General features: G+C 44.5%; 1 protein-coding gene across 4 annotated transcripts in view; it reads left to right on the top strand.

Annotated features, from left to right (window-relative positions):
- The window catches only part of AP2A2 (adaptor related protein complex 2 subunit alpha 2), a 107,188-nt gene that overhangs the window by 87,778 nt on the left and 1,666 nt on the right, over positions 1-17,744 (top strand). For all 4 annotated transcript variants that reach the window (XM_045013948.1, XM_045013946.1, XM_045013945.1 and 1 more), the window contains 4 exons: positions 3,283-3,406; positions 14,692-14,808; positions 15,013-15,082; positions 16,854-16,988. In XM_045013948.1, coding sequence (XP_044869883.1) covers positions 3,283-3,406; positions 14,692-14,808; positions 15,013-15,082; positions 16,854-16,988 — 446 coding nt within the window. The remainder of the gene's footprint in view (positions 1-3,282; positions 3,407-14,691; positions 14,809-15,012; positions 15,083-16,853; positions 16,989-17,744) is intronic.

The raw sequence follows: 17,744 nt of genomic DNA, 5'->3' as shown, positions 1-17,744 counted from the left end.
CTACAAAAAAAGGTAACGGTGTTCATAGTGTAGTAAAAAGGTAACGGAAGCAAAACAGTGAGTTTAGTTGAACTTTATTCTACTATTTAACAATACACTCACATTATTTTTTAATCAATCTTCTCCCACAAATCCATCAAAGTCATTGATGTTGAATTCTTTCGCAGCTGCTCTATTCCCATTTACAACCGCGTAACTGATAGCCTGTAGTTTGAATTGTGCCTCGTAAGCATGTCTCTTCACTGGTGCCATTTTCGGGGGTCCTTAGACAAACAAATGTTGTTTTGCAGCATACCGGTAGTATACCTACCGGAGGAGTGGAGAAGGTAAACGTACGTACTGTACGTATTACGTAATGTTCTCTGATTGGTTTATCGCTGCCAGCGTACGTAGTTTACGTATTACATCCCTGTGTCAGCGAAAAATGGTCCGACAGTCAATCAAGCAAAGCGCTTACCAAAGTCGCACAACAACATTTTTACAGATTTTGGAACTCAGTGCACACATAAGGCGCACCGGATTATAAGACGCACGGCCAATTTTTGAGAAAATTTAAGGCTCTTAGGTGCGCCTTATAGTGCGGAAAATACGGTAGTTAAGCCTTTGGTTACTAACTAAAGATCTTGATGCTAAAATATATATATTTTTTTGCAGGCAAACTCTTTAAAAATGTGGTTATGATTAAAACTCTTCCTTATTCAGAAATGGTTAGATTAATTTTGGGGGGAGGGATAGCTCAGTGGTTTAAGCATTGGCCTGCTAAACCCAGGGTTGTGAGTTCAATCCTTGAGGGGGCCACTTAGGGATCTGGGGCAAAAATTGGTCCTGCTAGTGAAGGCAGGGGGCTGGACTCAATGACCTTTTAAGGTCCCTTCCAGTTCTAGGAGATTGGTATATCTCCAATAATTATTATTTATTAACTTTCTGACTCCTTCCTTGCTTTCTCCATGAATTGAAAATGTTTATTTTGCTCGGTCTAGCTTTTCTAAGTGATAACTTCCACTGAGACCACTTACACTTGTGGATACAATGAAACAGTTCATAAATCCTTTAAAAAAATTAATGGAATTTTAACTATAGAGTTTAGCTGATAAGCCTAATGCATGTACTATATAGTATTTTGCAAATATTAACATAACGCTGAAATTGTACTTGCGTCTTAATGACCTACCACTATTACAAGTAATGCCTAAAATTACTAAACTGAAAGATTATATGGGGAGGTTTTTTTTCAAATTACTTTGCACCCTTGACATCACTAAAAGGTTAATTTACTGTTTCACCATAGTCAGTTTCCATTGTTCTTGTGAGTCTTTGTAATGAAAGGGAGGGGCAACGAATAAAACAAAAATTAAGACTTTTTTCTTTTAAATGATTGCTGGTCCTCTTAGTGCCATGTGTTGTGAAAGCAATAGGGAAATCAGAGAAGTCTCAAACTTTAGAATAAATTGAAACAAGTCCATGGTATTTAGTCCCAGCAAATATATTACAAAATACAATTTAAATTTTGTTGGATAAAAGCTTCATAACGTACTTATGAGTCTGCCTTTCCTCTCATATGGAAAGACAATATGGTACAAATTTTAGTGCCTTAGTTGAAAATTTTTCAGGCAGGTGAAGAGTACTGTGGATTAGTAGAATCATATTAGTAAAAACGAATAAATAAAATAATAAAGAATAAATGCATATTAGTAAAGACTGAATAGCTATATGAGAAATGCAAAGAAATTGGACATTTGGATAAAGAGAATAACATGAGATGTATCAAAAGATAAGAGCCTTCAATTAAAGAAAAAAGGTGACCAATACAACTGTTAAGGACAAAAATGGACAATATTTGACAGACCCTAAAGACAAGAACGACAGATGGTGAGAATGTATCAAGCAACTATATGGTGACGATAGGCCTGAAAAATCTTAGCTAGAGATTAATTAAGTCCATCAGTAATGGATGAAGAAATCTTGGCATCAATAAAAAGATTTCGGAATGGGAAAGCACTAGGTGCGATGGAATACTGACCGAATTGTTAAAGTATAGTGGATGAAGACTTGAAAGCCCAGTCAGAGGTAATGAAGAATATATTTAAGACAGGAGAATTGCCAGAATACTTCAGAACCTTACATATCCAAACTGAAAAAAAGACCAGTGCTATGGATTGTAAAGACTACAGAACAATCGCATGCCTCTAAGGTATGTCTATACTGGGGAGAAAAAAACAAAACAAAACCCATGTCAGTGAGTCTGAGTCTGGGTATACAGATGCTATATACCCTGAGGAAATGGCTACACTGCAATGTAAATCAGGTCTTTGGGCCCCTGGTTTGTGAACATGGTTCTTCCAAGCCAGCACTTGAGCATCTATACTGCATTGTAAACCTGGGCTTACAGTTGCTTGATCTGGGTCTTGCATCCATACTGCACTACAGACATTCTGACTTGGGTCTGTGGCTTGAACTGCAGCCACGCTGCAAAATGACAGGGTTTGGACCTGAGTCACAGTGGGGTTCAGACTCTGATCCACCCACCTAGCAGAGTCTTGGGTCCTGGCTTCTGAGTCCTTGCTGACCTAAGTCAGAGTGATTTTGTGTGTGGATGGAAGGGGAGCTTGGCATCAAACCTGTGTCAGAGCCTGGGCTAAATATCCTGTGTAGTTCTATTTCTAAATATTTTTGTGAGTTCTTAAAGACCTAATACGAGGAAAGATGGATAAGGAAAGAAGTGAACAATACTGCTTCAGACATGGAAAGGGCATGATAAACACCATTATGAACTTTAATCTCATATTAGAAAGATCATTTGAAATGGGGAACACAGTATAGTTTTATTGACTTTCAAAAAGCATTTGACAGAACTACAAATTACTCAGTATATTAAGATCTGTAGGGATTGATGGATACAAAATGTGAGTAAAATTGAATATCATTAGCAGTTCAGAATTACCATCTACAGCATATAAGACTTGTTTGGATATCTTATGTTTGCATACATTGCATGCACTCAGTACAGCGTTTAATACTGCAAGGGTTACTAGCAAAAATTGTCTCTTACTATCTTGAATCTGTATATTGGTATGGTGCTTGAAAAATTATCCACATAACATCTAGTTAGTATTGTGTTTCACAGGGACGTTTAACTTACTGGTGAAAGTTGTGTCCACCCCCCCACCCCAGTGTCCAATTTATCCATATGAAGATGTAAATCTATATTTAAAGCCAATGGTAATGATTAAAAGCACAATCAATTTTTTTTTCTGCGAATTGGTTTCCTTAACAACCTCTCACGCCTGAACCTGCAAACAAAACCAGTGGACCCAACAGTGGATGGGGGCGCTCAGGTGCAACAAGTTGTGAATATTGAGTGCATATCAGACTTCATGGAAGCTCCAATCCTAAACATTCAATTCAGGTAAAAGGTGTTTTTTGTTTTGTTTTGGTGTTCAAGTAAAGCTTAGCATAGACATGGACTTCGGCATAGACTTCTGAATCTGAAAATGCAATGGAAGCATAGAAGAATTAAAATGTACTCTGGACAGAGGAATTGTCTGAGTGCTTGTTCTAACAAATTGCTAAAGGCCTTCAATTTAGAGAGACAAGGTGGGCGAGGTGATACCTTTTATTGGATCATCAGCTGCGGGTGAAAGACAAGCTTTTGAGCTACACAAAACTCTCTTTTTCAGGTCTGGAAAAGGCACTCAGTGTCGCAAATAAATGCAAAGTGGAAGAGACTGTTTTTAGCATAAATAGTTAACACATACTCAAAGAGACCATTCAATGAGAAGTGGCCTGCTAACACTTCTCCAAAAAAGAAGGGTTAGTAGGTTACAGATTGTTGTAAAAAGCCATGAATCTTTAAAGGTACTGCACAAGTTTCCTCAGAGGACAAGGACTGAGGGGTTAGATATGGAAAGATTGTTTTGTGAGAAGTGTTTGCCCACAGGTGATAGTGTTTGTCTTTTATCATTTTTCTGAGAGCTTATTTGAGAGCAAAGAGATTGTCTGTCTGGTTTCACCCACATCATTGTTATTGGGGCACATTATATATTGGATAAAGTATACGACATGTTGTGATAGGTTTGTGTAGGACCCAAGTATTTTGTGTAGGTCCCAGAGTAGGCTCAAGTCTGAGCCTGAATGTTTGGGGGAAGGGGGTATTGATCATCCTAGCAATGGAGATATGGATATGTTTGCAGGTTTTGCATCTGTTATGGCAGGGTGTGGTGCCACTTTGAGTTCATGAGCCCTGGTCTGTGGGGAATTTGTTACTGATAATGAGCTCGGTGAGGATGGGAGATTTGTTTCAAAGGCCAGAAAAGTGGGTTTGGAAGAGATTTCTTTCAGGATGTGGTCCACACACTTGATCGTTACATTGATTGCTTCTGGAAAAAAATTGACTGTGAAATCCTTAACAAAAATCACAGCCATCACAATCACTCCACCACCAATAGGACAGCAATGCAGTCCCTGAAAACCAATCCCAAGACAAAAGGGTCCCATCATACTACTCAACCGTAATAACTATGTCAGCGAGGCCAACGAACAACTCTCCAACACCACCTACTACAAAGAACATAAAGACCCCCCACCACAATTCACCCAGGAATTGAAGCATATCATACAATCCTTTCCCAAACAACTCCAAGAGAAACTCTACAACCTCATCCCCCCATGAATCTACTCCAGGGATCTCACAGGGTCCCAGAGCTAGGTCAAGCCTGAGCCTGAATGTTTACACTACAGTTAGACGGCTCCTTAGCCCGAGTCAAATGACACAGGGTAATCGTGGCTTTTTAATTCCACATATCCTCTGAGTACCTCTGAGTAGACATATCCTCTGAGTACCTTTCCCAGAACTGAAAAAGAGCTCTGTCACCAACAGACGTCGGTCCAATAAAAGATATTACCTCACCCACCTTGTGTCTCTAATATTGTGGGACCAACACAGCTACAACAACATTGTATTCAACTCAAATAGTCATTCTTTAGAACAACATGGTAGGTAAATTCTAACAGATGACCGTAGTTCTCACTTATCTTTCAATTTTATTCAATAAGGTTGAACTCCAGATTGCTATGCAATACAAAAAGGAAGTTTCCCTACATGAAAGTTGTAGATTAACTTCTTGTCCAGAAACATTTTCATGATACAATGGAATTTTTTAATTAGTTTTCTACAGTGCTTACAGCCAATACGTGTGCTCCCAGGATATTCCAATGAAAATCTAAAAGTGAAACTTAGTAGAAGCTATCTACTATTTTTCAGGGTCCAAGCTGAGTGAAATGCAAAACGGTGAACAGGCAATATGAACTGTAAAGTAAATTCAGTTTTAATAATTCCTTGACATACCCAAGGTGATGGTTCTTAATATAAATTAGAATGTGTTAAACTTGATTAACCTGAGTGTCAGTTTAAGAGTTACCCTGAAATGACTGTATACAGTTCATTAATTGAGATGCTGGCCGTGAGGAATTGTTTAATAAAGGAGGGTGTAGGAGTCTCTCCTCACCTAACTGTGTAATCTTCATATAAGCCAATGTCAAAGCAAGAAGGCATATTATAGGTGAGTATTTTGACTCAGACTTTCCAAATTTCTTAGAGTATCTGTTTAAAAAATACGAAGAACAAAAACTTTTAGCATCAGAACTGTTGGGGGAGATTTAAACCTGTGGCCTGTCACGTCTTGAATGCTGTGCAATTTTCTTAGGCAGTATATATCCTATTCACAATTTTTAGTATTTAAGAAGAATGTTAAAGATGCCTGGAAAAGAAAGGCACATGGTAACAATGTTTAGATGGCTGTTTTAGGCAAATTGTCCAAATAAAGAATAGACATTGTTCAGTCATGCTTCCTTAGTAATTTAAACATTAAGATTATCAGCCTTATAAAGGCGAGATGCTAACTTTGCCTTATGTTGATCTAAAATGGTGGTATTTTGCATTGGTGTATTTATTTCCATAGAAATAAATCTGTTCACCCTCTTGTGGTTTATGGTGAGATTGTATCTTTTGAAATGTTTATATGCATGTTTCCACTAAAGTGTAAACCTGATTAACGATTTACCTATTGATTATTTTTATACAGGTTTGGTATTCTATTCATTCTGTTGCTGTGGATGAAAATGAATATTTTTACATGTAGAAAGCCATGCTTTTAAAATAAGCAGTAACAGATTTAAGAATTTTATTAAGATGATAAAATAAAAAGAAGACAGTACAGAGTTTAAGCGTAGAAGTTTCTGGATATCAGGGAATAACGTACAGATTATCAAGGGGTGTGAAATTCGGTTTAGGATTGGATGGCATAAGGAATACATAATCTGCAATATCCCTAATGGGGGTAAAAGGTTAACGGGTCAAAGTACAGACATTGAGATATGAGAGTATGTTGGAGTATAATGGATTTACCCTCATTTGGTGAGATTTAATGTTCAGTGAGCTTATGGTTCCAGTTCATATGGTCCAATGGAAAAAGTATCTCGGTCCCTTTCTTGTAGTTGATGTACGATGTCATTCCGGCTCACGCCTCCTGGTACTGTCCAAGGCTGGTGATGTGTTTGATGTAGATGTCCCTGGACCATCGGATGGTGTCCGAGACCATGAGGCGCCGCATGAGCCGTGCGTAGCGTCAACCGATCCCACAGGGCCACAGCACCCGCTTATTGCAGGGGTCCCAGGTGCCCAGGGCTCCAACGATCAGGGCATCCATCTGCACCTTGTAGCCCTTCGCTCTCAGGGTATCGGCCAGGGGAGCATACTTTTCCAGCTTACGAGCTCGGGCTTTGCGAAAGTCCGGGGTTCTGTTCTCAAAGGAGACCATGGCGTTGACGAGGATGATCTTTTTCTGGGCCTCGTTGGTAACGACCGCATCAGGTCACAGCTGGCAGTCGGTACCGGGGATGGTGCAGTTCATGGAGATCTCTCCCAGGTGTGGTGCGATGACTTTCACTAGGTGATTCTGGATGGCATTGTGGCGCAGCTGCCAGGCTCTGGAGTGGGGCTTGCAGCTGCACAGGACGTGGGGCAGGATCTCGTTGGAGTAGCCGCACTTCCTGCAACGCTTGTCTTGGTTCCCGTGGCAGATGGCTCCGTTGAGCGGGATGCAGTTCAGCCAGGCACGATTGATGAACCGCCAGTTGGCGAAATGGGTGAAGCCGCCCACAGTGAGGAAGTGGTTGCTGGCATCCCACTTGCTGGTCAGCTCAAAGGCTTTACCCTGGTCCAGTTTACGCTTCAGGGTTTCCATATCCAGTGAGTGGATGGCTGCCTTCAGGATCCTCTGCAGCATGCCCCTGGCACTTGGAGTGACGATCGTGTTGTCGTTGGACCTGATCTGCGGCACCAGAACTCCCAGCTCCTGGCACTCCTTGCACCACTCCCAGCAGTAGCCAATGCACTTCCTCAGGCGACGTGTGGCGTTGCAAGTGTGGGACCACAGTGAAGCGATGTCACGCCAATCTTGTCCGAATTCACCATCCAGGGAGCCACTGAGGAAGGTGGTGATGTCTTGGTTGGAGGGGGCTCTGCTGATCTGGTTCTTTGTTGCGTCACGGAGGGCGTTGACTGCAATGTTTCTTACCGTGGCGGTGGGACACATCAGCAGGTGGAAGGCATGGGTGATCACCGTGATGTCGCACAGGTCGCTCATGTGGGGAATGTTGGCACCGCCATGCCTGTGGACGATGTAGACTAGCTCGTTGCTGGCTCTCTGCGGAAGGAACAGCCACTTCTTCACCAGCTGCTGGACGATCCTGTCTGCCTTGTTGAGGGGTACTTTCGCCACAGCAGATCCCCTTAGGACGACGAGATGTGGGGGATCAGGAAGGTGTTCAGGGCATTTATCTTCTGCCACAGTGCCAGCAGGGAAGGTGTCGATCTTGGCAGCATCCTGCAAGATCTCCTGGATGGTGTCATTCTGGGTCCACCGGACCCAGAATCCCGTCGGCATGCTGAGGTGTTGGTACACCTGCCCCTCTGCCAGGGGGATAATGGGCTGTCCCTGGATCTGCAAAACTGTCGCCTGCACTGTGTCCCTTTTGCTGCCATCGATGTGGAGTTGTGCACTTCTTTGCATTGAAGCGGAGCCCCATCCAGTTGGCAGGTCGACTGGTGGCGTCTAGCATACCTTGGAGGCTCCCTGGGTCCTCCTCGGTCAGGGCCAGGTCATCCGCATAAGTCAGGATGCTCACCCTCTCACCGTGGAGGTTGAAGCCATCTGTGCCATTGGAGATCGCTCTCAGAAAAATGGCTCCACAGTGACGTTAAAGATGATGGGGCTGAAGGGACAGCCCTGCTTAACTCCGCTCTGGATCGGGATCTTGGCGGTCTCCCCTTCGACCGAGCAAATGGTGATGCTGCATTCCTCATACAGCTCTCGGATCACACGAAGGAAGTTCTCCAGGATCCTAAACTCCTGGAGCGTGGCAAAGATGTGGTGGTGGGGCATGGACCCAGAGGCGTTAGCCAGGTTGAGCCATGCTACCGCACGCTGCCACCGCGCCCTTCTGGCCATTTTGATGGTGGTTTGGAGTACGAAGTTGTGTTTGTAACAGCCCTCGCAGGACATGAAGCCTTTCTGGATGGAGCTGATGGCTTACTACTACTGCTGTTTACTTTACTTTTTCCCCATTACAATTGGCCTTAATACGTGAGAGGCTGCAGTTGTGAGTCCATTCTCGATGTTTATTTGGTTAGCATTATCTATACTGTCAGCACTCTAGGGCCTTGTCTACACTACAAGACTATTTCGAATCTACTTAAGTCGAATTTGTGTATCCACAGTAAATACACTAATTCGAATTTCTGAGTCCACAGTAACGGGGCTGGCGTCGACTTTGGAAGCGGTGCACTGTGGGAAGCTATCCCACAGTTCCCGCAGTCCCCGCTGCCCATTGGAATGCTGGGTAGAGCCCCCAATGCCTGCTGGGGGGAAAAATGTGTCGAGGGTGGTTTTGGGTAACTGTCATCATTGAACCGTCAATCACGCCCTCCCTCCCTGAAAGCTCCGGCGGGAAATCTGTTTGCGCCCTTCTCTTGTCAGTTACAGCGCGTACGCCACAGCACTGCGAGCATGGAGCCCGCTGCGATCATCGCTGCACTTATGGCCGTTGTCAACTCCTCGCACCTTATCGTCCACCTCTTCCACAGTCAGCTGCTGAGAAATCGGGCGAGGAGGCTCTGGCAGCGCGGTGAGGAGAGTGGCGCAGACCTCTCACAAAGCAGGGTACGCCGCGCAGTGGAGATCATGGTGTCAGTGGGTCAAGTTCATGGTGTGGAACGGCGATTCTGGGCCCGGGAAACAAGCACGGACTGGTGGGACCGCATAGTGCTGCAGGTCTGGGATGAATCACAGTGGCTGCGAAACTTCAGGATGCGTAAGGGCACTTTCCTTGAACTCTGTGACTTGCTGTCCCCTGCCCTGAAGCGCCAGGACACCCGGATGCGAGCAGCCCTGAGTGTGCAGAAGCGAGTGGCCATAGCCCTCTGGAAACTTGCAACGCCAGACAGCTACCGGTCAGTAGCGAACCACTTTGGCGTCGGCAAATCTACCGTGGGGGTTGCTGTGATTGAAGTAGCCCACGCAATCGTTGAGCAACTTCTCTCAAAGGTAGTGACTCTGGGAAACGTCCAGGACATCATAGATGGCTTCGCCGCGATGGGATTCCCAAACTGCGGTGGGGCTATAGATGGGACTCACATCCCTATCCTGGCACCAGCCCACCAGGCCAGCGAGTACATTAACCGAAAGGGCTACTTTTCTATGGTGCTGCAAGCACTGGTAGACCATAGTGGACGTTTTACCAACATCTTCGTTGGGTGGGCGGGCAAGGTTCATGACGCGCGTGTGTTCAGGAACTCTGGTCTGTTTAGACGCCTCCAGGCAGGTACTTTCTTCCCGGACCACAAAGTAACGGTTGGGGATGTGCAGATGCCTACAGTGATCCTCGGGGATCCAGCCTACCCGCTAATGCCCTGGCTCATGAATCCCTATACAGGCGCCTTGGACAGAGAGAAGGAACTCTTCAACTACCGGCTGAGCAAGTGCAGAATGGTGGTGGAGTGTGCTTTCGGACGTCTCAAGGGGAGATGGCGGAGCTTACTGACTCGCTCGGACATCAGCGAAAAGAATATCCCCGTAGTTATTGCTGCTTGCTGTGTGCTCCACAATCTCTGTGAGAGCAAGGGCGAGACCTTTTTGTCCGGATGGGAGGTTGAGGCAAATCGCCTGGCTGCAGTTTACGCTCAGCCAGACACCCGTGCCGAGAGAATATCCCAGCGGGAAGCGCTGTGTATCCGGGAGGCTTTGAAAGCTAGTTTCCTCAGAGAGCAGGGTAACCTATGACTCTCCACTTGCTTTCAAGAGAAACTGACCCTGGGCCTGTGTCTGTATGTGTCGATTTCGATCTGCGGTTACATACCCCGTTCTCCAAGTTTCCCCCACTTCCAAAGCACGTTTTAAATCAAATTAATTGTTACACTCATTATTAATAAATCTTTGTTTTACTTTGCATTTCTGTTCAGTTGCTGAAACATGGACGCATACTGTGCTGGGCACGGTGTGCACTGATGTACAGACCGCTTGTTCCATAGAGGAATGACATCCTCCTGCTCCTACATAGGTCTCTGGGGTGGGGGACGGTTGCAAGTGGTTGTGCATGAAGGGGAGGGATTGCAGGAAGGGGTGGTTTTGCAGGAAGGGGCGAGTGGTGCCTTCTTTGGATAGGGGTTTGGATGACGGCAGTGGGCTGCGGGTTTGGGCGTAGGAAGGGGTGAGGGGTGTGGGGGAAGGGTGAGTATCTGTCCGTGGATGAGGGCTCTTGCTGGGGCTCAGGGCAGCGGAGAGGCTCGTTGCTACGGTGGAAGTGCATGGTAAGGGCAGCGTGCCTTAACATTAAGGGGGTGGCAGGCGCTAGGACCCTGGACAAGCATACACATCACAGAATGACACGGGCCAGCATACACCACACAGAGTGACCCTGGTGCCTACTGACTGCAGTGTGTGTGTGCCCTGCAGTTGATCATGCCCCCAAGTCTGTACCCTGGTAATGTAGGCTATATCGTGCAATTATAAATCCCCTCGACCCCCATACAAAAAAAAATCCTCTGACACGAAAGACATGACCGAAACAGTGAATAACAGCAAACAGCTTTTAATAATCTAATACACAGTGGGGGGATGAAACTTGGATTTGGGACTGGGTGAGCCTGTAAGGGAAGCACTTCTACAAATGTATAGCGTGAAAGGTGTGTGGTACATTAGCGCTATGCAGTGGTGCAATGACAGTTCTCACGGCCCCTACCGCCCCGCTGTCTTGTACTTTTGGGTGAGGGGGGGGCAGGACTTCTTGGCGGGGGAGGGCGGTTGCAGATACACTGCAGGGGGGCTCTGTCCTCCTGCCTGCGGTCCTGCAGAACATCAACAAGGCGCCGGAGCGTGTCCGTTTGCTCCCTCATTAGCCCAAGCAGCGTTTGAGTCGCCTGCTGGTCTTCCTGCCGCCACCTATCCTCCCGTTCGATGTGTGTGCGATGCTGTTGACATAGGGTCTCCCTCCACTGTGTCTGCTCTGCCGCCTCGGCTCTGGAGCAGGCCATCAGTTCCGCGAACATCTCGTCCCGAGTCTTTTTCTTTCGCCGCCTAATCTGCGCCAGCCTCTGTGAGGGGGATGCCGGGGCAGTCCGGGAAAGAGCCGAAGCTGTGTGATGGGAAAAGTAACTGATTTCCTTGAACAGATACATGTTTGCGAACAGTGAACACAGTCTAGTCAGTTTCTCTGAACAAGACCATACAGGGCAACAAGTCTCACGAGATCTCAGGACAAGTTCGAGATTTTGGAATACGCTCTCATTGGCTGCGGCATTGCACAGGAGAGCGGACAAGTGGGGAGAGACAGCTGAATCCGTCTAGCAGACAGTCCTGGTAAGCCTTACAGTACATTCTGCTTATCAGTTAATGGATAGCTGTGCCCTCCCGCTAAAGGCAATCTGGAAATCATATACTCTGACCCTTTTCCAGCCACTCCCGCCAGTGCACGGGAAAGATCAATGTATGCTTTTCCTATGTGGCCTACAACACGTGGCTGTTAAGCGAGGGTCATTGTTATGCAAAGTAAAAGTCAACCATTCACAACAGTAACAATACACTAATTGCCCTAATTAGATGCAGCATTTCATGAACGAGATCACCCTGATGCGGGTCCCTCGGAGTCACAAAGAGCGGATGCTAAGGGAAGCCCTGCAGAGACCAGGACCATATGCGGCCATGCTTGTCGAGGCGATGATTCCCATCTACATAAGGATGTCCTGGCGCGGAAGAGTGTGCTTCCACGGAGCACCCAACAAGGCACCTCTCCCCAGGAACCTCCTGCGGAGGCTTTTCGAGGACCTAAATGAGACCTTTCTTGAATTGTCCCTGGAGGATTACTGTTCAATCCCTATATGTGTGGACCTACTTTTCATATAGTTTTTCATTGAAAATTTTATATATAGTATTTCTATTTTTTTAGACCTGTTTTATAAAAAATAAATGTTTACATGTTTCTAGCACTTACCGCCTGATCCTTCCCCTGATTCAGAGTCCGGGTTAACGGCCGGGGAGGGTTGGTAGGGGATCTCTGTGAGGGTGATGAAGAGATCCTGGCTGTCAGGGAAAGCGGTTTTGTGTTCGCTGTCGCCTGCGCCGTCCTCCACAGACCCTTCCTCATCTTCCCCATCGGCGAACATCGAGGAGGAACTGTCCAGGTTCACTATGCCATCCACTGAGTCCACGGTCACTGGTGGGGCAGTGGTGGCAGACCCACCTAGAATGGCATGCAGTGCCTCATAGAAGCGGCATGTCTGGGGCTGGGCTCCGGAGCGTCCGTTTGCCGCTCTGACTTTTTGGTAGCCTTGTCTCTGGTCCTTGATTTTCACGCGGCACTGCATTGCATCCCGGCTGTATCCTTTCTCTATCATTGCTTTGGAGACCTTCTCGTAGGTCTTTGCATTCCGCTTGCTGGAGCGCAGCTCCGACAGCACAGACTCCTCGCCCCACACACCGATCAGATCCAGGACTTCCCAGTCTGTCCATGCTGGGGACCTCTTTCTATTCTTGGATTGGCCGGACTCCTCTGCATGAGAGCTCTGCATCGTTGCAGGTGCTGCGGAGCTCGCCCCGATGTCCAGCCAGGACGTCAGATTCAAAGTGGCCAGACAGGAAAATGAATTCAAATTTTCCCGGGTCGTTTCCTGTGTGGCTGGTCAGAGAATCCAAGCTCGGACTGCTGTCCAGAGCGTCAACAGAGTGGTGCACTGTGGGATAGCTCCCGGAGCTACTAAGTTCGATTTGCATCCACACCTAGCCTAATTCGAGCTAGCCATGTCGAATTTAGTGTTACTCCACCTGTCGGGGTGGAGTACCAAATTCGAACTAAAGAGCCCTCTAGTTCGAATTAAATGGCTTCCTGGTGTGGACGGTTGAGCGGTTAGTTCGAATTAACGCTGCTAAATTCGAATTAAAGTCCTAGTGTAGACCAGGCCTAAATGTGAACTTTATACTCCAGTTCAGATTCATGAAATTCTTATTGAGGTGTTGATGCATTTATCTATTTCTGCCTTCATACGCATCTAAAATGAGTTATTTCTAACCCTCTTTTCTCATATAAATGGTTCTTAATATAACAGATACCACCAGTTTGGGGTATGTTCTATAATTAGATTTCACCAACTCAGTAACAAATGTGAGCTCCTAGATCAATGTAACACTTCTACCATAGAGTCACAGACAGTCCCCTTGGAGTCTCCAGTCTCTTGCCACACTGGCAAGCTGGACTTAGTGATAAACAGTCATTTATACCAAAAATCACAAAATATTCAGTTTGCTTCCAGTCCCAGGAGATCTGTCACTTACCCCAGATCAATTTTTACCTTCGATCTCATGCCAAAGACAACATCTGCAGCCAATCCTGTAATTAACTAAAGGTTTATTAAGTAGGAAAAAAATGATTTATACGCAGGTTAAAACAAGCAAGCATAGAAACACAAATGAGTTTCAGTCTGTGATTCAAAAGAGGACAGATGTAGTAATCTGTCAGCATTTAATGTCTTTAGGGCTGAATCCAGGTTGACCCTTGGGATCTCTGTTGCCCTTGTGAGAGTCCAAACAGCAAAGATAAAAAGATTTCATGTCATCTGTTTTTCTTTACCTCTTCCAACAGTCAAATCAATGGTCGGAAGCCTTCTGCACATACTTGTCGATGGGTGGACGAGGCAATTAACAAAGCTTTTGTTCTGTGATGGCCCACTTAATTTTGATAGCCCTTCTGGGTGGGCAGTGGGAGCCACTATTTCCATCTGAATTCACATGTTCAAAGCAGGCATTTTTATAATTATAAAACACTTGTGTTTTACCTTGAAGCATGGAATACAGACATTACAAGTGAGATTAATGCATACAACAATTTACAATCCTTTCATAGGTTCTGAGCAGTAAATACATTCTTATAAGACTAATACCTGTTTTGAACAAAACTAACATATAGGTGAACGCTTTGGTTTCCAGCCATGAGTTTGTCAATTCTTAGCTAATGCCCACGGCCTGGGCCAGAGCTGGCACTTGGTTTATCAGCGTCACAGTATCGTTCAATGTTTACTTTTTTTCTTAAATACAGTCTGTAATTCATCATAACTTGTACCACGTTTTCTCTTTGTTGTTCATGCAGATATGGGGGAACATTTCAAAATATTTCAGTAAAACTACCCATCACACTGAACAAATTTTTCCAACCTACGGAGATGGCCTCTCAAGACTTCTTCCAGCGTTGGAAACAACTGAGCAAGTAAGATTAGAACCCAGATTGTAAATTTCTCAGTGAAAGGGGTATGTTGAATAATACCTAGCTTAGTGGTGCTTCATTTCTGATTGAGGCTTGTGAGAGCCTCTTCAATATAAGTAAATACTAATGTTGAATTTCAGCACTCTACCAGCCATGCTCTTGTGTTATGTATTTATAGCATGATACTAACTTGTATGTTTCTCACAGTCCTCAGCAAGAAATGCAGAACATCTTTAAAGCAAAGCATCCAATGGATACAGAGATCACAAAGGCAAAGGTAGGTAACAGTGTGGTATTTTAACAGATGAATTTCAGATTTGGAGCAGTGATATCAACAACTGTCAGCATCAATAGAATCATTACATTTTATTTTGTCCTTTTTTTTCTTCGGGGCATTTGTGTCATGCTGCTTAGGCAAATTAGTCAGTGAGGTAATTGCACTTAGCAGCATGGAACTATCTGTAACATTTACATAGGTTTTAATCCAGATTGGTTTATTTCTAAGAGTTCTAGGGCTTGTTGTGGTTTATACTGAAATGTGAACTTCATTCATGAAATTGAATTGCAGGGCACTTCAATGTCTACTCTCTACTAGAGCTGCTAAAAAAATAGGTTTTGAAAATATTTTTCATGTAATTGTTTCCTTTTTGTCAAAATGTTTTGCCTAAATCTACCTGGTCAAAAAGCAGGGTGAAAACTGACTCTTTGTTGACATTGTGAAATTAGCAAACTTTCAACCAGCCCCTCCTTTTTTACCATTCAAACCTTGCTTATCGCTCAACTGTTTGCTATTATACTTGTATGTATCATGAAATCTTATTAGCATGATTAACTATTCCAGTGAAAACTTTACAACATGCCATCTGGCAACTGGAGTTAAAATCTGGCTAATCATCAGATAGGGTGACTAATATCTGTTAGCCGTTTAGTATGGGAGGTTTTTCAATATGAGGCAGTTTTTGGCCACTCTAGTTCAGTGCCCCTTCACAGTACATCAGTTTTTATAACAGCAGCAAAGAATCCTGTGGCACCTTATAGACTAACAGACGTTTTGCAGCATGAGCTTTCGTGGGTGAACACCCACTTCGTCGGATGCAAGTAGTGGAAATTTTTATAATGTTTGGAAAGAAAACATAACTGACTGACCGGATTGCTTTGTATCCTGTCTGTGCTGAGACTTCCTGTATAAATTGAAGTTCTTTGTTTGAATTCCCTTATTTAATAAAAGCAAGCAAATTAATATCGTGCATTCAGACATTGCTATCTCAGTGGTCCACACCTGTTTGCTCAGAAAGAGACAATGTGAAGCTTACCACGCTTCCAAAAAATAGGACTGAACTATAACTCCAGATATAGAATCCTCTCAAACTTAGGAAAGTTCTAATTCTGATTATTAATCATGTTTATTACAGTACTGCCTAGGGACAAGCAAGATCAGGACCCCCCACTGTCCTGGGCACTGTACAAAGAATAGCAGATAGTCCCTGCCCTGAAGAGCTTACAATTTAAATCAACAAACAAGCCAAAGGACAGGGGAAAGGGCTGGAGCATACAAGCAGAGTGATCAGTGTGACAGCGGCAAGCATCATGTTCCATTGAGTCTTTTGTGGATGGGGTTTAGTTAAGAGGTGATTAAATGGAAAGACAGTGAAAGTGAGAAGGGCTAGGAGAAATGGAGCAGGTGAGGAAGGTATGAGGGACAGGTGTGGAGGAAGGACTTAAATGTCTGAATCCAGAGAACACAGACCCCTCATCCTGTTTATAAGCGTTGCTACAACTTGGAGTGCCAAACAAGTTTATCTTAAAAGTTCAGGTTGTGGTATAGTGGTAGTGTTAAGATGTCAGAATTCTTATAATACTGTTGCTGCTTTAAAATTTATTTTCAGAGCTAAGAAGTTCCCTGCCTATTTAACTAAATCAATTACCTGGTGACCATGATCAGGTGAATAGCCTGTTTCATGAGCATTCTTGGATACTTTTTGTACTTTTGTCTTCCTGTCCCTGCAGTATCTCTAAACAGTCTCACTTTTTGGGGTTTTCTTTGATAGATCATTGGCTTTGGCTCTGCCCTCCTTGAAGAGGTAGATCCCAACCCTGCTAATTTTGTTGGTGCTGGTATAATACACACAAAAACTACCCAGATTGGATGTTTGCTGCGTCTTGAACCCAACCTTCAGGCACAGGTACCTGCTTTTGTATTTGCAAGTTAAATATAAGTTCTGGTTTACAGAAACGGAATAAAACTTAGCTTACCAACATATCTGACTAAACATGCCTTGTGTGTTGAGTAAAAATAACTTGCAATAGAAGTAGTTATGTGATGTCTCAGACTCAGTTGTCAATGTCAATAAACCCCAGATAGGTTGAAAACTGAGGCTGTGGCTACACATAGCACTTCAAAGCGCTGCCGCGGCAGCGCTTTGAAGCGCTAAGTGTAGTCAAAGCGCCAGCGCTGGGAGAGAGCTCTCCCAGCGCTGTCCATACTCCACCTCCCTGTGGGGAATAACGGACAGTGCTGGGAGCTTGACCACACTGGCGCTTTGCAGCGCTGGAGAGGGTGTGTTTTCACACCCTGCTGCAGCGCTGCAAATTTGTAAGTGTAGCCAAGCCCTGAGTTAGCTGGTTCTGGCTTTGGCTTTCAGCAGGCTACTTTTCAGCTTTGCATGCTCACATATTGTGTTACTCTGAGATTCTTCCCTGGAAAAAATTCCATCCTATCATCAAACTACAACCCTCCTTATTGTGTAGAGGACACTAAATTAATCTTAATAGTCTTTTGTATTTGTTTTTTAACCCCTTGAAGGTTAAAAACTTCTTACTAAATTTTACCTTCAACATCTTAGACTAAACTGTTTGTGGGTTTGTTTTGGGGGTATTTTTGCTTCCCCTGTTTCTAAATGAATGAAACATAGCTCTGTTTTGTTTACTACTTTGTGAAC

Source organism: Mauremys mutica, chromosome 4 (assembly GCF_020497125.1).
Source record: "Mauremys mutica isolate MM-2020 ecotype Southern chromosome 4, ASM2049712v1, whole genome shotgun sequence".
In the NCBI taxonomy this organism is placed as follows: domain Eukaryota; kingdom Metazoa; phylum Chordata; order Testudines; family Geoemydidae; genus Mauremys; species Mauremys mutica.
This window is presented reverse-complemented; position numbering and strand designations above follow the sequence as displayed.